At 42.1% G+C, this 12,500-nt stretch overlaps 1 protein-coding gene across 2 annotated transcripts in view; it reads right to left on the reverse strand.

Moving 5' to 3' along the window:
• Positions 1-10,464, reverse strand: part of Rint1 (RAD50 interactor 1) — a 28,866-nt gene extending 18,402 nt beyond the window's left edge. Inside the window, exons 1-3 of one of the 2 annotated variants that reach the window (XM_008830737.3) lie at positions 10,270-10,464; positions 9,872-9,917; positions 1,516-1,700 (exon numbers count right to left, since the gene is read on the reverse strand). In XM_008830737.3, coding sequence (XP_008828959.1) covers positions 1,516-1,700; positions 9,872-9,917; positions 10,270-10,311 — 273 coding nt within the window. In that variant the 5' untranslated portion in view covers positions 10,312-10,464. Of the gene's footprint in view, positions 1-1,515; positions 1,701-9,871; positions 9,918-10,269 lie in introns of those variants that run through there. The other variant, XM_029562339.1, reaches the window with a different exon arrangement.
• Between the last annotated feature and the right edge of the window lie 2,036 nt (positions 10,465-12,500).

Genomic DNA, 12,500 nt, shown 5'->3' on the forward strand with positions numbered 1-12,500 from the left:
CCCAAATTAGGTTCTGCTAAATGAAAAATTAAAGATGGTTACAAATAAATCTGGGAATCTGGGGTAACCTATTACACTAACATACTCATGCTAGATGACCTCATCTGTTTCTATTAGAGAAAAGGAAAGGGCAGAATAGGCACAACAGGGAGATGACTCAGAGAGGGCTCAGGAGGATAGCTGAGGTGGGTAGGAGTAGGAGACTGAAGGTGAGGCTGAAGATAGCTATAATGGCAGACCACCGCCTGGGCTGGCCTGACTCCCTCTGAAGTGCTATATCCTCTAACAGGGTCTTGCAGGAATGGAAAAGCCTGACAGGCCAAGCTAAGGTGATGGGCGGGGATGGGAGAATAGAAAGACATGAGCGTACACCCAGAGAGTGGGTGCACCCAGAGTTTGCTTTACTTATTTCTTAGTTATACGACAAAATCTTTTATATTTGACAAACAGACTACTGCAACTCTAGAGGTCTATTTTTGGCTTAAGATTATTTGCATTAAGTTTTTCAAAATGAAGTAATATGTTCATTATAAAATAAAAACCTGAAAATATATAAAAGCATGAAGAACATCATCTTTCAATCAACCACTCAGAAATAACTATTGTTATGTTATAACTCTCTTTTGGTTTTTCTTTTGTTTTTACTTTTTGAGGCAGAGTTTCACAAGCCCCAAGATGGCGTTTAATTCATTATGTAGTAAAGGCTGGCCTTGAACTCCTGATCCACTGCCTCTCTAAGTGCTGGGATTACAAGTGTATGCCACCATCCCTGTCAACCTCTGTTACTAGATTCTTCAACTTCCTTCCTATGTGTACATTTCTGAAAACTTAGAATGTGAAATTACTCATGAAAACACTCTATAGGTTACTATATGAAAAATGACATAAAATGTTAATGATCATTTTGTTTTTAAAGACAAATCATCTGGGCATGGTGGCACACACAGGCAGATCTCTGTGAGATTAAGGCCAGCCTGGTCTACATAGTGAATTCTAGGCAAGCTGGGGGATACAGGGAGATCCTGTCTCAAAAAACCAAAAAAAGGACTGGAGAGATGGCTTAGCAGTTAAGAGCACTGGCTGTTCTTGCAGAAGACCAGGGTTTGAATCCCAGCACCCACATGGCAGCTAACAACCATAGTAACTCCAGTTCCAAAGGAATCTAAGGTCATCTTCTGACCTCTGTGGGCATTTCACAACACAAGAGCACATAACATACATGCAGGCAATATACTCATACATGTAAAATAAAATAAAAACCAAAAAACCAAAACAGAACGAAACAAAGACACAAATCAGTAGAAACTCTGACTTTTACTTAATTTATAAAATATATAATACATGGTAAGTCTTTAAAGTCTATTACAAAGTCAAATGATGAGACTACTTGTCACAACCTATATCTTCACATACATTATGTATGTTATATATAATACATGTAATGCTGACTTTGTATGTTTTATTATCTACAATGAATATACTATTGATATTATTTCACTGAGTTTTAATACTTACCTGTTCTTCTAACTGCATTTTTCTTTCTGTCATTTGTTCTATGAGTTTATCAAGTTTCTCTAAAGATTTAAGATCATTTCCAACTTCCTTTTCTATGAAAGCAGACACATAGGAAAGAAGATCACCATCATCTCTACCTTCACTGACTTGCTCACTTCCAACAAGAGCTGCAATATTCACATCACCTGAAATAAAAGAACAGCAACTACTCAGTACCACCATGGAGTTAAAGAAAATACAAAGGAGGCCGGGTGTGGTAGTGCACGCCTTTAATTCCTGTACTCAGGAGGCAGAGGCAGGGGCAGACAGATTTCCATGAGTTCAAGGCCAGCCTCCTGGCCTACATAGTGAGTTCCAAGCCATCTGGGGGCTACAGGTAAGACCCTGTCTCAAAAAGATTTAAAAAAAAAAAAAAAAAAAAAAGAACATACAAAGGAGGATAAGCAAGGCTATTTAAAAAGATAAGCAAGTCAGCTTACTACATTTAAAAGTTCAGAATTGGGGGTTGTGATGGAGGAGCTCAGGGCTGGAGTACCTGCCTATGCACTAGGCCAAGGGTTTGATTCTCAGCACCACCAAAAAAGTTAATGATTAATTTTTAAATATTTTATTTATTATTATTTTTAAAGTGCATGAATGTATTGCCTGCATGTATGCAAGTGCACCCCTGTCGTGCAACACCTGTGGAGGTCAGAAGAGGGTGCCAAATCCTTTGGAACTGAAGTTTTGGACAATTGTTAGTTGCCATGTGGTTGCTGAGAACCAAACCTGGGTCCTCTAGAAGAGCAGCCAGTGCTCTTAACCACTGAGCCATCTCTCCAGGTCTAAAAGTTAATAAAGAGTACACATACATACTATATTGCTCACTATATAAATATATAATTATCTATTTGTAGATATAATGCTCAAAGGAATGCAACAAAGCAGTTCTTCAAACAATTATTACAAAATCCTGAGAGTTGAGAAAATTTAGAGCAAAGGAAAAATTACCAAAGTTACCTGGCAATCAGAGGTTTCAATGCCTAACTTCAAAATTGGCAAGAAACCAAAAATATGATCTAGAATAATACCAAAGAACTTCTCTGGTCTTAATATGTTTGGAAAGTAATATTGAAATATCTTAAACATATGGAAAGAAATGGTTATGCTTAAAACTCTTAACAGGTAGTTTTGTGGGTTTTTTTAACTTTTTTTTTTTAAATGTGTCTGAGTATATTGCCTGTATATATGTAAATGCACCTGTGTCAGACAATGTCCACAGAGGCGAGAAAAAGGCATCAGATCCCCTGGAACTAGAGTTACAAATGGTTGTTAGCTGCCATGTGGGTGCTGGGAGACAAACTCGGATCCTCTACAAGACCAGCCAGTGCTCTTAACCTCTGAGCTATCTCTCCAGCCCCTTTACTGTGTTTTAAAATTCATTTTATGTGTGTGTTTAGGCATGCATATTCCACAACACACAGATGGAGGTCACAGGACAACCTTCATGAGCTGATTCTCTCCTTCTACCATGTGGGTTCCAGGGATCAACCTCAGGTCAACAGGCTTGCAGCAAGTGCCTTTACTGGCTGAGCCATCTTGCCAGCCCCAGAGTAAGAGTTTTAGAAGCTTCAATATCATTAAATAAAGACATCTTTGTTAGAAACAGGAAATTAAACAAAGCAAGGACACCTACGAGAAAACATAAATTACTAGTTATAAAAGAGGCTGATGCAACCTAATTGTACAAACTGAGGTTCTTTCCACAGTCAATTAGCCAGCCCAATTTACATTGGACTTTTTTGTTGTTGTTTTGAGACAGGGTCTCCCTGTATCCCTAGCTGGACAGGAACTGGGTATGTAGACCAGGCTGGCCTCAATTGAGATCCACCTGCCTCTGTCTCCCTAGTGCTGGGATTAAAGGTGTGCACCACTGTACCTAACTAATTTACAGTGGACTTTTTCAGTGTAGTTAAATCAACTAACTTGGAAGCCTGAAGCCACTTTTTGCAAGAAGAGTGGTAATAGAGGCAACATTTACTTAACATCTATTAAAACAAACAATGCTGGGACTGGAGAGATGGTTCAGTGGTTAGTGCTGGCTGCTCTTGCAGAGGACCTGGATTTGATTCCCAGCATCTACATGGTAGCTAACAACCACCCATAACTCGAGTTCCTGGGGATTGATGCCCTCTTCTTCTGACCTCTGTGGACACTGCATGCACAGTTGTACTTTCATACATGCAAGAAAAACATATACATAAAATCAAAATAAATTTTTAAAAAATTAAAAGGAGAAACAAAAACAAAGAAAGCAATACCTAGTGAAAGTGGGAGCTGCTGTGTAGGTATAGTATTGGACTTTTCCTAGCTGAAAGCTGATCACTTCCTATGTCTTATACATCAGCTTTTCCATCCTCAGAGTTCTATCTACCTTCTTCCATTATCACAGGATGTTTACTAAGACATAGTTTAAGCTACTTCTAATTTTTTGTGGAGTGAAGCAACAGTACACAAAAAAGGGACACAAAAAATTTTCAACCTTTGTTCATACAAATTAAAAAAATTTTTTTACTAAATAAATGATCCACTTCAAAGCAATTAAATAAGTCAGGTATAGTGGTGTGCTTTTGTAATCCTAGCACTCAGGAAGCAGAGGCAGAAGATCCAGAGTTTACAGGCAACTTAGGCTACATAGTAAAATCCTCTCTCAAAAAATCCAGAAAGAAGGGCTGGAAAGATGGCTCAGCGGTTAAGACCACTGGTTGTTCTTGCAGAAGACCCGGGTTCGAATCCCAGCACCCATATGGCAGCTAACAACTGTCCGTAACTCCAGTCCCAAGGGATCTGACAGCCCCTTCTGACCTCCTTGGGCATTGCACGACACGGGTGCACTTACCTACATGCAGGCAATATATGCATACACATAAAATTTAAAATTTTTTTAACAATTAAAAATCCAGAAAGAAATAAACAAAACTAAAAAGCAATTGAATGATTTTCTACTGTCCTAAAGTTTGTGGCTCCAAGGACTTCTCTTTGTTGCTCATCTGTGTCACCGTGATGCAACGGTCCTGCACCTCAGAGGAACCTTGTGACAGCATCTTGGCTGGGTTGAGGGGCGTGTGACTCACATTTGGCTACATTAGCTTTCTTCTCCCACCCTACCGTTAAGGTGTTGTGATAAACTGTTTCTTTTGGAAGTAGCTATTTGCATAAACTAGCCTCTTGAAAGGCTTTTTTTTTCCAATATTTTATTATTTTGTATGTATGAATGTTTTGCCTGCATGTATATAAGTGTACCACATGCACGCAAAGCCTGCAGAGGCCAGAAAAGGGCAACAGAGACCCTGGAACTGGAGTTATGGGAAGTTGTTAGCCTCTATGTGGCTGATGGGAACCAAATCTGGGTCCTCTGCAAGAGCAGTAAGTGCTCTTAACCCCTGAGCCATCTCTTTAACCCCATTTTGGTTTTTTGTTGTTTTGTTTTACAAATTTATCTTATGTGTAAAAGTATTTGTTTACATGGACATATGGGCAACACATGTATGCCTGGTGCCTATGGAAGACAAGAGGGCTTCAGATCCCCTGGAACTGGAGTTACAGATGGCTTTGAGCTCCTATGTAGGTGCTGGGAACTGAACCCAGGTCCTCGGCAAAAGCAGGAAGTGCTCTTAACCAGTCAGCCATCTCTCCAACCCCAACTATCCTCTTTAAAAATTGTGTGTGTTGTGTGTGTGTGTCTCATGTAGCCCAGGTAGGCCTCAGACTGTATACAACTGATGACCTGAACTTCTAACCCATCTGACTGCACATTCTGAGTGGTGCTTGATGAGATTATGTGTGCACTACTACACAGTTTAGGCATTGCTAAGGATTGAATCTAGAAGCATGAGCATTCTAGGCAAATACTCTATGCCCACACCCACACATGCATATCACACACATACACACACATTAATAGCAACAAGTAAGTAAAAATAAAACAACAAAACAAAGTATAGGGCCAGTGAGATGGCTCATCGGGTAAAAGGAGTTTGCCTTGAAGCCTGAAGGCCTTTGTAAAGATAACTAGTATTTATCCCTGGAACCCACACAGTAGAGGGAAACAACCAACTCTTCCAAGTTGTATGTCACTGTACACACACACACACACACACACACACACACACACACACACACACACACACACACACACATACATGCACGAATTTATAAAAAGAAAAACAAGGCCGAGCGTAGTGGCACACGCCTTTAGTCCTAGCACTCAGGAGGCAGAGGCAGGTGGATCTCTGTGAGTTCAAGGCCAGCTTCGTCTACAAAGTGGTCTACATAGTGAGTTCGAGGCCAGCTGGGGCTACAGAGAGACCCTGTCTCAAAAAGACCCCCCCCCCCCAAAAAAAATTACATACCAGTGTGCTTGGTACCAGGTCTGTGTTTTCTCTTTCCTCTACTCTAGAAAATGACTTTTTTTTCCCCCTCTGTTCTATTTAATTTACAAGAATTAAAATATTGTGGGCTGCAGATGTAGCTCAGTGATAAAGTATTTGTCTACCATGAGCAAGAACTTGCACTCAATCCTTAGCATTATAAAAAATAAATAAATCAATTAATTAAAAAGGTATAGCCAGCTAGGTTACTCAGCAAGTAAAGGCACCTGTCATCAAGACTGACATCCCAAATTTGATCTCAGAACCCACATGGTAGAAGGAGAGAACTAACTCCCACAAGTTGTCTTCTCATCTCCACTACGTGTGCCATGGCATGTGCATGCCTACACATACATACATACATACATACATACATACACACACACACACACACACAAACACACACACACAATAAATATAATTTAAATTTTTATTTAAAAACCTAAGAGGGATTAAAAGATTATTCATAGGATATAAGAGCCAAGAGTACCCTGGTAGGAGAAACAAGACTATGTCTCAACTTCCAAACTATAAAATAAATTATAATGTACACCCCAGCCTAGACTTAAAGATTGTAAGCATGACTAAAATTCATGTTTCTTAGCTCTTGGTCCAAAATTCTTTATATTCTTCTAGAAAAATGAATAGGGTTTTTTCTGCATCCAAACGTTAGTAATGTTAATCATAATACGTAACTGTTATATATTAAAAAACAATAATCTGTACTTAGGGATATGACTCTATTGGTACAGTGCTTACCTAGCATGCATGAAGCCCTGAGTTAGATCCCCAGCACCATATAAACCAGACATGATAGCACACACCTGCATCCTAGTACTTTGACAGTACAGGCTGGATGCTCAGAAGTTTAAAGTCATTCTCAGCTATACAGCAAGTTTAAGACCAGCCTGGAATACATGAGTCATAGCATCTCAAGAAAAAAATAATCCACCTACTATTATGTCCTGAACTCTTAATGTCTTTTAAAAAATTTATCACAGCCGGGCGTGGTGGCACATGCCTTTAATCCCAGCACTTGGGAGGCAGAGGCAGGTGGATCTCTGTGAGTTCAAGGCCAGCCTAGTCTACATAGTGAGTCCCAGGACAGCTGGGGCTACAAGGAGACCCTGTCTCAAAAAGACCAAAAAAAAAAAAAAGAAAAAAAAATTTATTACAAAATGAGTTGTATGATTAAATGCAAGAGAGGCAGGGGATGCTTTGTGAGTACTAAGGTTTCTGTATCTTGGGGAGTCAATTCTACGTTCACTTTAATTTTTTTTGATTATTCATTTTTATTTTATGCATATGAGTATTTTGCTTACATGTGTATAGGAATACCACATGCACACAATGCCCATGGAGACCAGAAGAGAGCATTCCAGATCCCCTGGAACTGAAGTTACAGACAGCTGTTAACTGCCATGTGAGTGCTGGGAACCAAATCTGGGTCCTCTGCAAACACAGCCAGTGCTCTTAACCACTGAGCCATCTCTCTAGCCCCCATGATATTCTTTTTTATTTCTTATTTTTGAGAACTGGAACCCACTCTGTAGACCAGGCTAGCCTGGATCTCATAGAGCTCTGCCTACCTCTATTTCCTGAGAGCTAGGACTAAAGGGGTACACCACTATGCCCAACTGAAGACATTCTTTTTATTTATTTATTTTTATGTATAGCACTGTTCTGCCTGCATGTATGCATGTGCACTCTATGCATATTTGATGCCCATGAAGCCCAGAGGGCATCAGATCCCCTAGACCTGGAGTTAAAGATGGTTGTGAGCTGCCATGTGGCTGCTGGGAACAAAACTTAGGTCCTCTGCAAGAGCAGCCAGAGTTCTTAACTGCTGAGCCATTTCTCCAGTCCCAAATGACATTCTTTAAAATAATAAATTGGTGGTTTAGGATATTTTCATTTTAATTGTTTGCTTGTTTTGAGACAGGATCTCTTGTATCCTAGGCTGGTTTCAAACTTGCTATGTAGTCAAGAATGATTTTGAACTTCTAATGCTCTTGCCTCCACCTCCTGAGTGCTGGGATTAACCACACTTTGTTATATGATGGTTTCTTTTTTTTTTTTTAACTTATTTTTGAGTGTTATGCATGTATATACATAAGTGTACCCATGACATGAAAAGCCCACAGAGAATAGAACAAGTCATCAGATCCCCTGGAACTGGAGTTATGGATGATTGTTAGCTGCCACGTGGATGCTGGGATTCGAACCCAGGTCCTCTGGAAGAGCAGTCAGTGCTCTTAATCACTGAGTCATCTATCCAGTTCCTGTGTTTGGTTTCTTAAAACAGAGATTGTGCAGTCCAGGCTGATCTCCAATTCATGGTAATCCTCTTGCCTCAGTCTCCTAAGCACTGAGATTTCAGACATGAACCGCCACACCTGACTTGGAAGGTTTTCATGTCTCTCCTTCTCATTTTCTAAAGAGCACTCCATATTATACAACAGTTGACTGAGCCACTTAGAGGAACAAGGACAAGGTCCTTAATATGACAGCCTGCACATGTCATTCTAAATGACAGATCCATTGGCATCAAGCATCCAAGACATCTGAGTGAAGCAAAGACAGAGAAGGAAAGGGTTTAACTGAATGACACATGGTACTCCCAAATCCTTCAAGGAAAAATTGAGTATAGCACCTATGACTGTCAAATGCTGTAAACAGCTTGGAACTTTCTGAGGCAGACTGTATCAGTAGCCAATGTTAGGGCAAACCTGACTCCTGAAGGCCACACAGTAATGTAGGCACCTTTTCTCTGACCACTACTCCTTACCAGTCTACTTGTCAAGTTACTGAACCAACCACATAACCTACAAAAGTGCTATTACATGCATTTCTCCTTTCTCTCCCCACAAATTCCCTTCAAAAGCTCCTGAGTAAATTGGGCATGTGGCAAACCCCAGTAATCTCAGCATCTGAGAAGTGGAAGCAGGATTAGGAATTCAACTTCATCCTCAGCCACATAGTGAGTTTGAAGCGAGCCTGGGTTACATGAGACCCTGTCTCACAAAAACCATCACCACCAATAAAAAAGCCCCTGAAGAGTACTGGAGTTCCAATAACCTGCCATGTTTACCTCATTAAAATAAAATGACAAATATCCACATTCATGGTATATGCTCCTGTCTTAGGTTGGAAATGGAGGTAACAGATCTTTCCCCCATTCCCTGCCCAGACCCAAACCCAGGACCTAACTCATCAGTTGTGTTCTACCTGCAGCAAATTTTAATAGCAAATTCACTGGAGGCAAAAGTACAACTAAGCAATTAATAACTGCCTTCCCTGAACTCAGTAGCAATGGTAGGCAGCACTCCTAGATTACGCCTTCCAAATCCTTGATAATAAGTTGATGTTTATTAAAACAGCAGGCATGTCCCAATGAAGTCACACCTGTCCCGGTACTTAGGTAGGGGGTCACAAAGTGCTCTTTCTTTATTTTACAATCTTAGAAAAAATGTGTGTGTAAGCCAGGCATGATGTTGAATGTCTTTAGTCCCAGCCCATGGGATGCAAAGGCAGGCAGATCTCTGTGAGTTGGAGGTCTACATAACATACTCTAGGGGGGGAGGTGGGAGGGGGTAAGGGAGGAAAAAGAAAGAAATAAATACCTGTGTAAAGATGACTAGTTTGGGGGCTGGAGAGATGGCTCAGTAGTCACTGGCTGCTCTTGCAGAGTTCAATTACCAGCACTCACATGGCGCTATACAACTGACTGCAACTCCAGTTCCAGGGGATCTAGCGCCCTCTTATGGCCTCAGTGGACATTGCATGACACAGGTGCACTTACACATGCGGGCCAAACACTCACACACATGAAGACATTTCATTTCAAAGATTACAGGCTAAGAAACCTTTTCTGTTGCAGACCCTCAACGGCTGAGTTTGAAAGAAGAGCTAGACAAAAAGGGCTAAGGTGTTTGGAGCTTGCTTACTTTTCTCCTCCATGTTCTCCCTTTGGTCACCACTTTCAGAGCAGCACTAGAACGAAAACGAGTATGACAAACAAATTAGACTCAAGTAACCTGAATTCACAAGGGCTCCCGAAGGGCACCTATCGGAAGGGTGGAGAGGTCCCTAGGGGCCCTTCTCAGGGGCATTCCTGACCACCTCCTTGGTGCCACCTCCCCAGGAAGTCTGGACCACCTCGCCTGACCCCGAATCCCTGTAGGGCCACTGGGGCTATCTGACCCCCAACCCCTGGCAGGCCTTTGACTGTCTCGGAGCGCGGGAACCACCGTCACAAACTTCCAGGTTCTCTTAGCAGGGACAAAGTCTGTGCCGTCTCACTGGGTCACCAGCGTCCCTTCCCGGGTTTCCAGGGACGCCTCACCGGGGCTGCCGACGCCTCGCCGATCTCGCCGGCTGAGAGCATCCTGCCTCCGCGCGCGTCCTCCGCTGCATGCACAGCCAGTATGGCCTGCAGAGTCCGGATCCCGGGCCCCGGATACCAGCCCAGCCTCCAGGGTTATCAGGCTGAGCGCCACCTCGACTTCCCCTGACCGTCTCTCTGGTTCCGTTCAGTCGGCCCAGATAGGTCAGTCTGAGCCACCGCAGGCCTCATCCCTCGCGCCCCCTCCTGGCCGGCGGTCAGATCGGCGCTCAAGCAACCCAGCCTCCCTCCTGACTGCCCCCAGGGCTTGGGTTAGCAGCCTCCACTTCACTGGAGTTCTTAAAAATAGAATTTGGGGCGTGGCGTGGTCTAACCCCAGAACTCTCGAGGCAAAGGCAGGCGAATCTCTGTGAGTTCGAGGCCAGCCTGCTCTACATAATGGGTTTCAGGCCAGCCAGGGCTACACCTTTTCAGGACTGGAGAGATGGCTTAGTGGCTAAAAGCACTATCTGCTCTTGCAGAGGACCCTGGCTCAGTTCCCAGCACCCTCATGTCGGCCAAACAACCCTCATAACCCTGTGTAACTCCTGTTCCAGTGGATCCGACGCCCTCTTCCGACCTCCTCGGGCATTATTTTATGTGTATGAGCGTTTTGTCTGTACACATGCAAGTGCTGCCACTTCCTTGCAGTGCCTTCAGAGGCCAGAAGAGGGCGTTGGATCCCTTGGAACTGGAGTTACTGACTTGTTAGCTACCATGTGGGTACTGGAAACCAAACCTGTCCTCTGGAAGAGTAGTGTTCTTAACCTCTGAGCCATCTCTCCAGCCCCATAAATGAAATTTTTAATTTTTAAAAATTAAAAAATAAGCTGGTCGTGGTGGCGCATGCCTTTAATCCCAGCACTAGGGAGGCAGAGGCAGGCGTATCCCTGTGGTTCAAGGCCAGGACAGCTGGGGCTACAGGGAGACCCTGTCTCAAAAAGAACAACAACAACAACAAAAAGTAAACAAAAATAAAAAAATTAAAAAGTTGGCTCTGACATGATGCCTCACATTTGTTGTTTCCTGCTCTTGGGAGGTGGAGGCAATAGTACTAGGAATTCAGACTCAACCTCAGCTACACAGTGAGTTCAAGGCCACGCTGGGCTATATGGGACTTTATTTAAAAAAAAAAAAAGAAAGAAAAGAAAAAGATATTCAAGGCTTCCTTGTGGTGCCAGCATTTCTAAAGTAGAGGTAGGAGGATTGCCACTAGCCCCAGGACAGCTTGGTCTGTAAAATGAGATCTCAATTGGTAAAGAAGTTGCTATCAAACCTGAGTACCGGAGTTTGATACCTGGACCGACATAGAGAATCAGCTCCTGCAAATTGTCCTTTTAACTTCACCACAGCCCCACAATAAATAAATAAATAAATAAATAAATAAATAAATAAATACTTAAAGTATTTGTTTATTTTTATTTTTATGTGTATGAGTGTTATGCCTGTATGTATGTAAGTGCACCTATGCTGTGCAGTGCCTATGAAAGCCAGAAGAGGACACTGGATTGCCTATAACTGGAGTTACTGTCAGTTGTTAGCTGCCATGTGGGTGATAGGACTTGAACCTGGGTCTTCTGTAAAAGCAGCCAATGCTCTTAACCAGTGAGCCATCTCTCCAGCCCTATAAATATTTTTAAGCTAATAATAATGAAACTTGAGGGTAGTCCTCCCTCCATGATATAGATTCTGTTTGAATCTTTGTGTTTCTAGAAATATTTAGGCAATGTCATAATGTTCTCAGAATCAGAATGAACACGGTGGCTAGACATTTCAAGGTAGATTATCTGGTTTGGCTTAATTAGGAGATTTTCAATGAATATCAGTACCTAGCTCTGTTTTTAAGGTCAGAATCCCTAGAGATGATGCTCCAATTTTCAGCCTGGAGTGCCCAGATCTGTTTCTAAGCATATGGAAACATCATTGAAACTAAATGGAGAACAATCAGCCTCTAACATGCATCTTACCCAGCGGAGCATCCTAAACCCTGCTAGTGGCCAGGGAGATAGGACTGGAGTTAATTAGGAGGAAGGGTTAGGTAGAGAATCTGGAAATGTGACAATTCCTTAGACACTGAAACAAATGGGGGAGAGGCAGGGAAAAAAATCTTTAGAGGAAACAAATTGCTCAGTGAGGAGAGAAAAAAAAATATATATATACACACACATATATGTATGTATATGTATGTGAAT

This window comes from Nannospalax galili, unplaced genomic scaffold (assembly GCF_000622305.1).
Source record: "Nannospalax galili isolate Female #2095 unplaced genomic scaffold, S.galili_v1.0 scaffold312, whole genome shotgun sequence".
NCBI classification, from domain to species: domain Eukaryota; kingdom Metazoa; phylum Chordata; class Mammalia; order Rodentia; family Spalacidae; genus Nannospalax; species Nannospalax galili.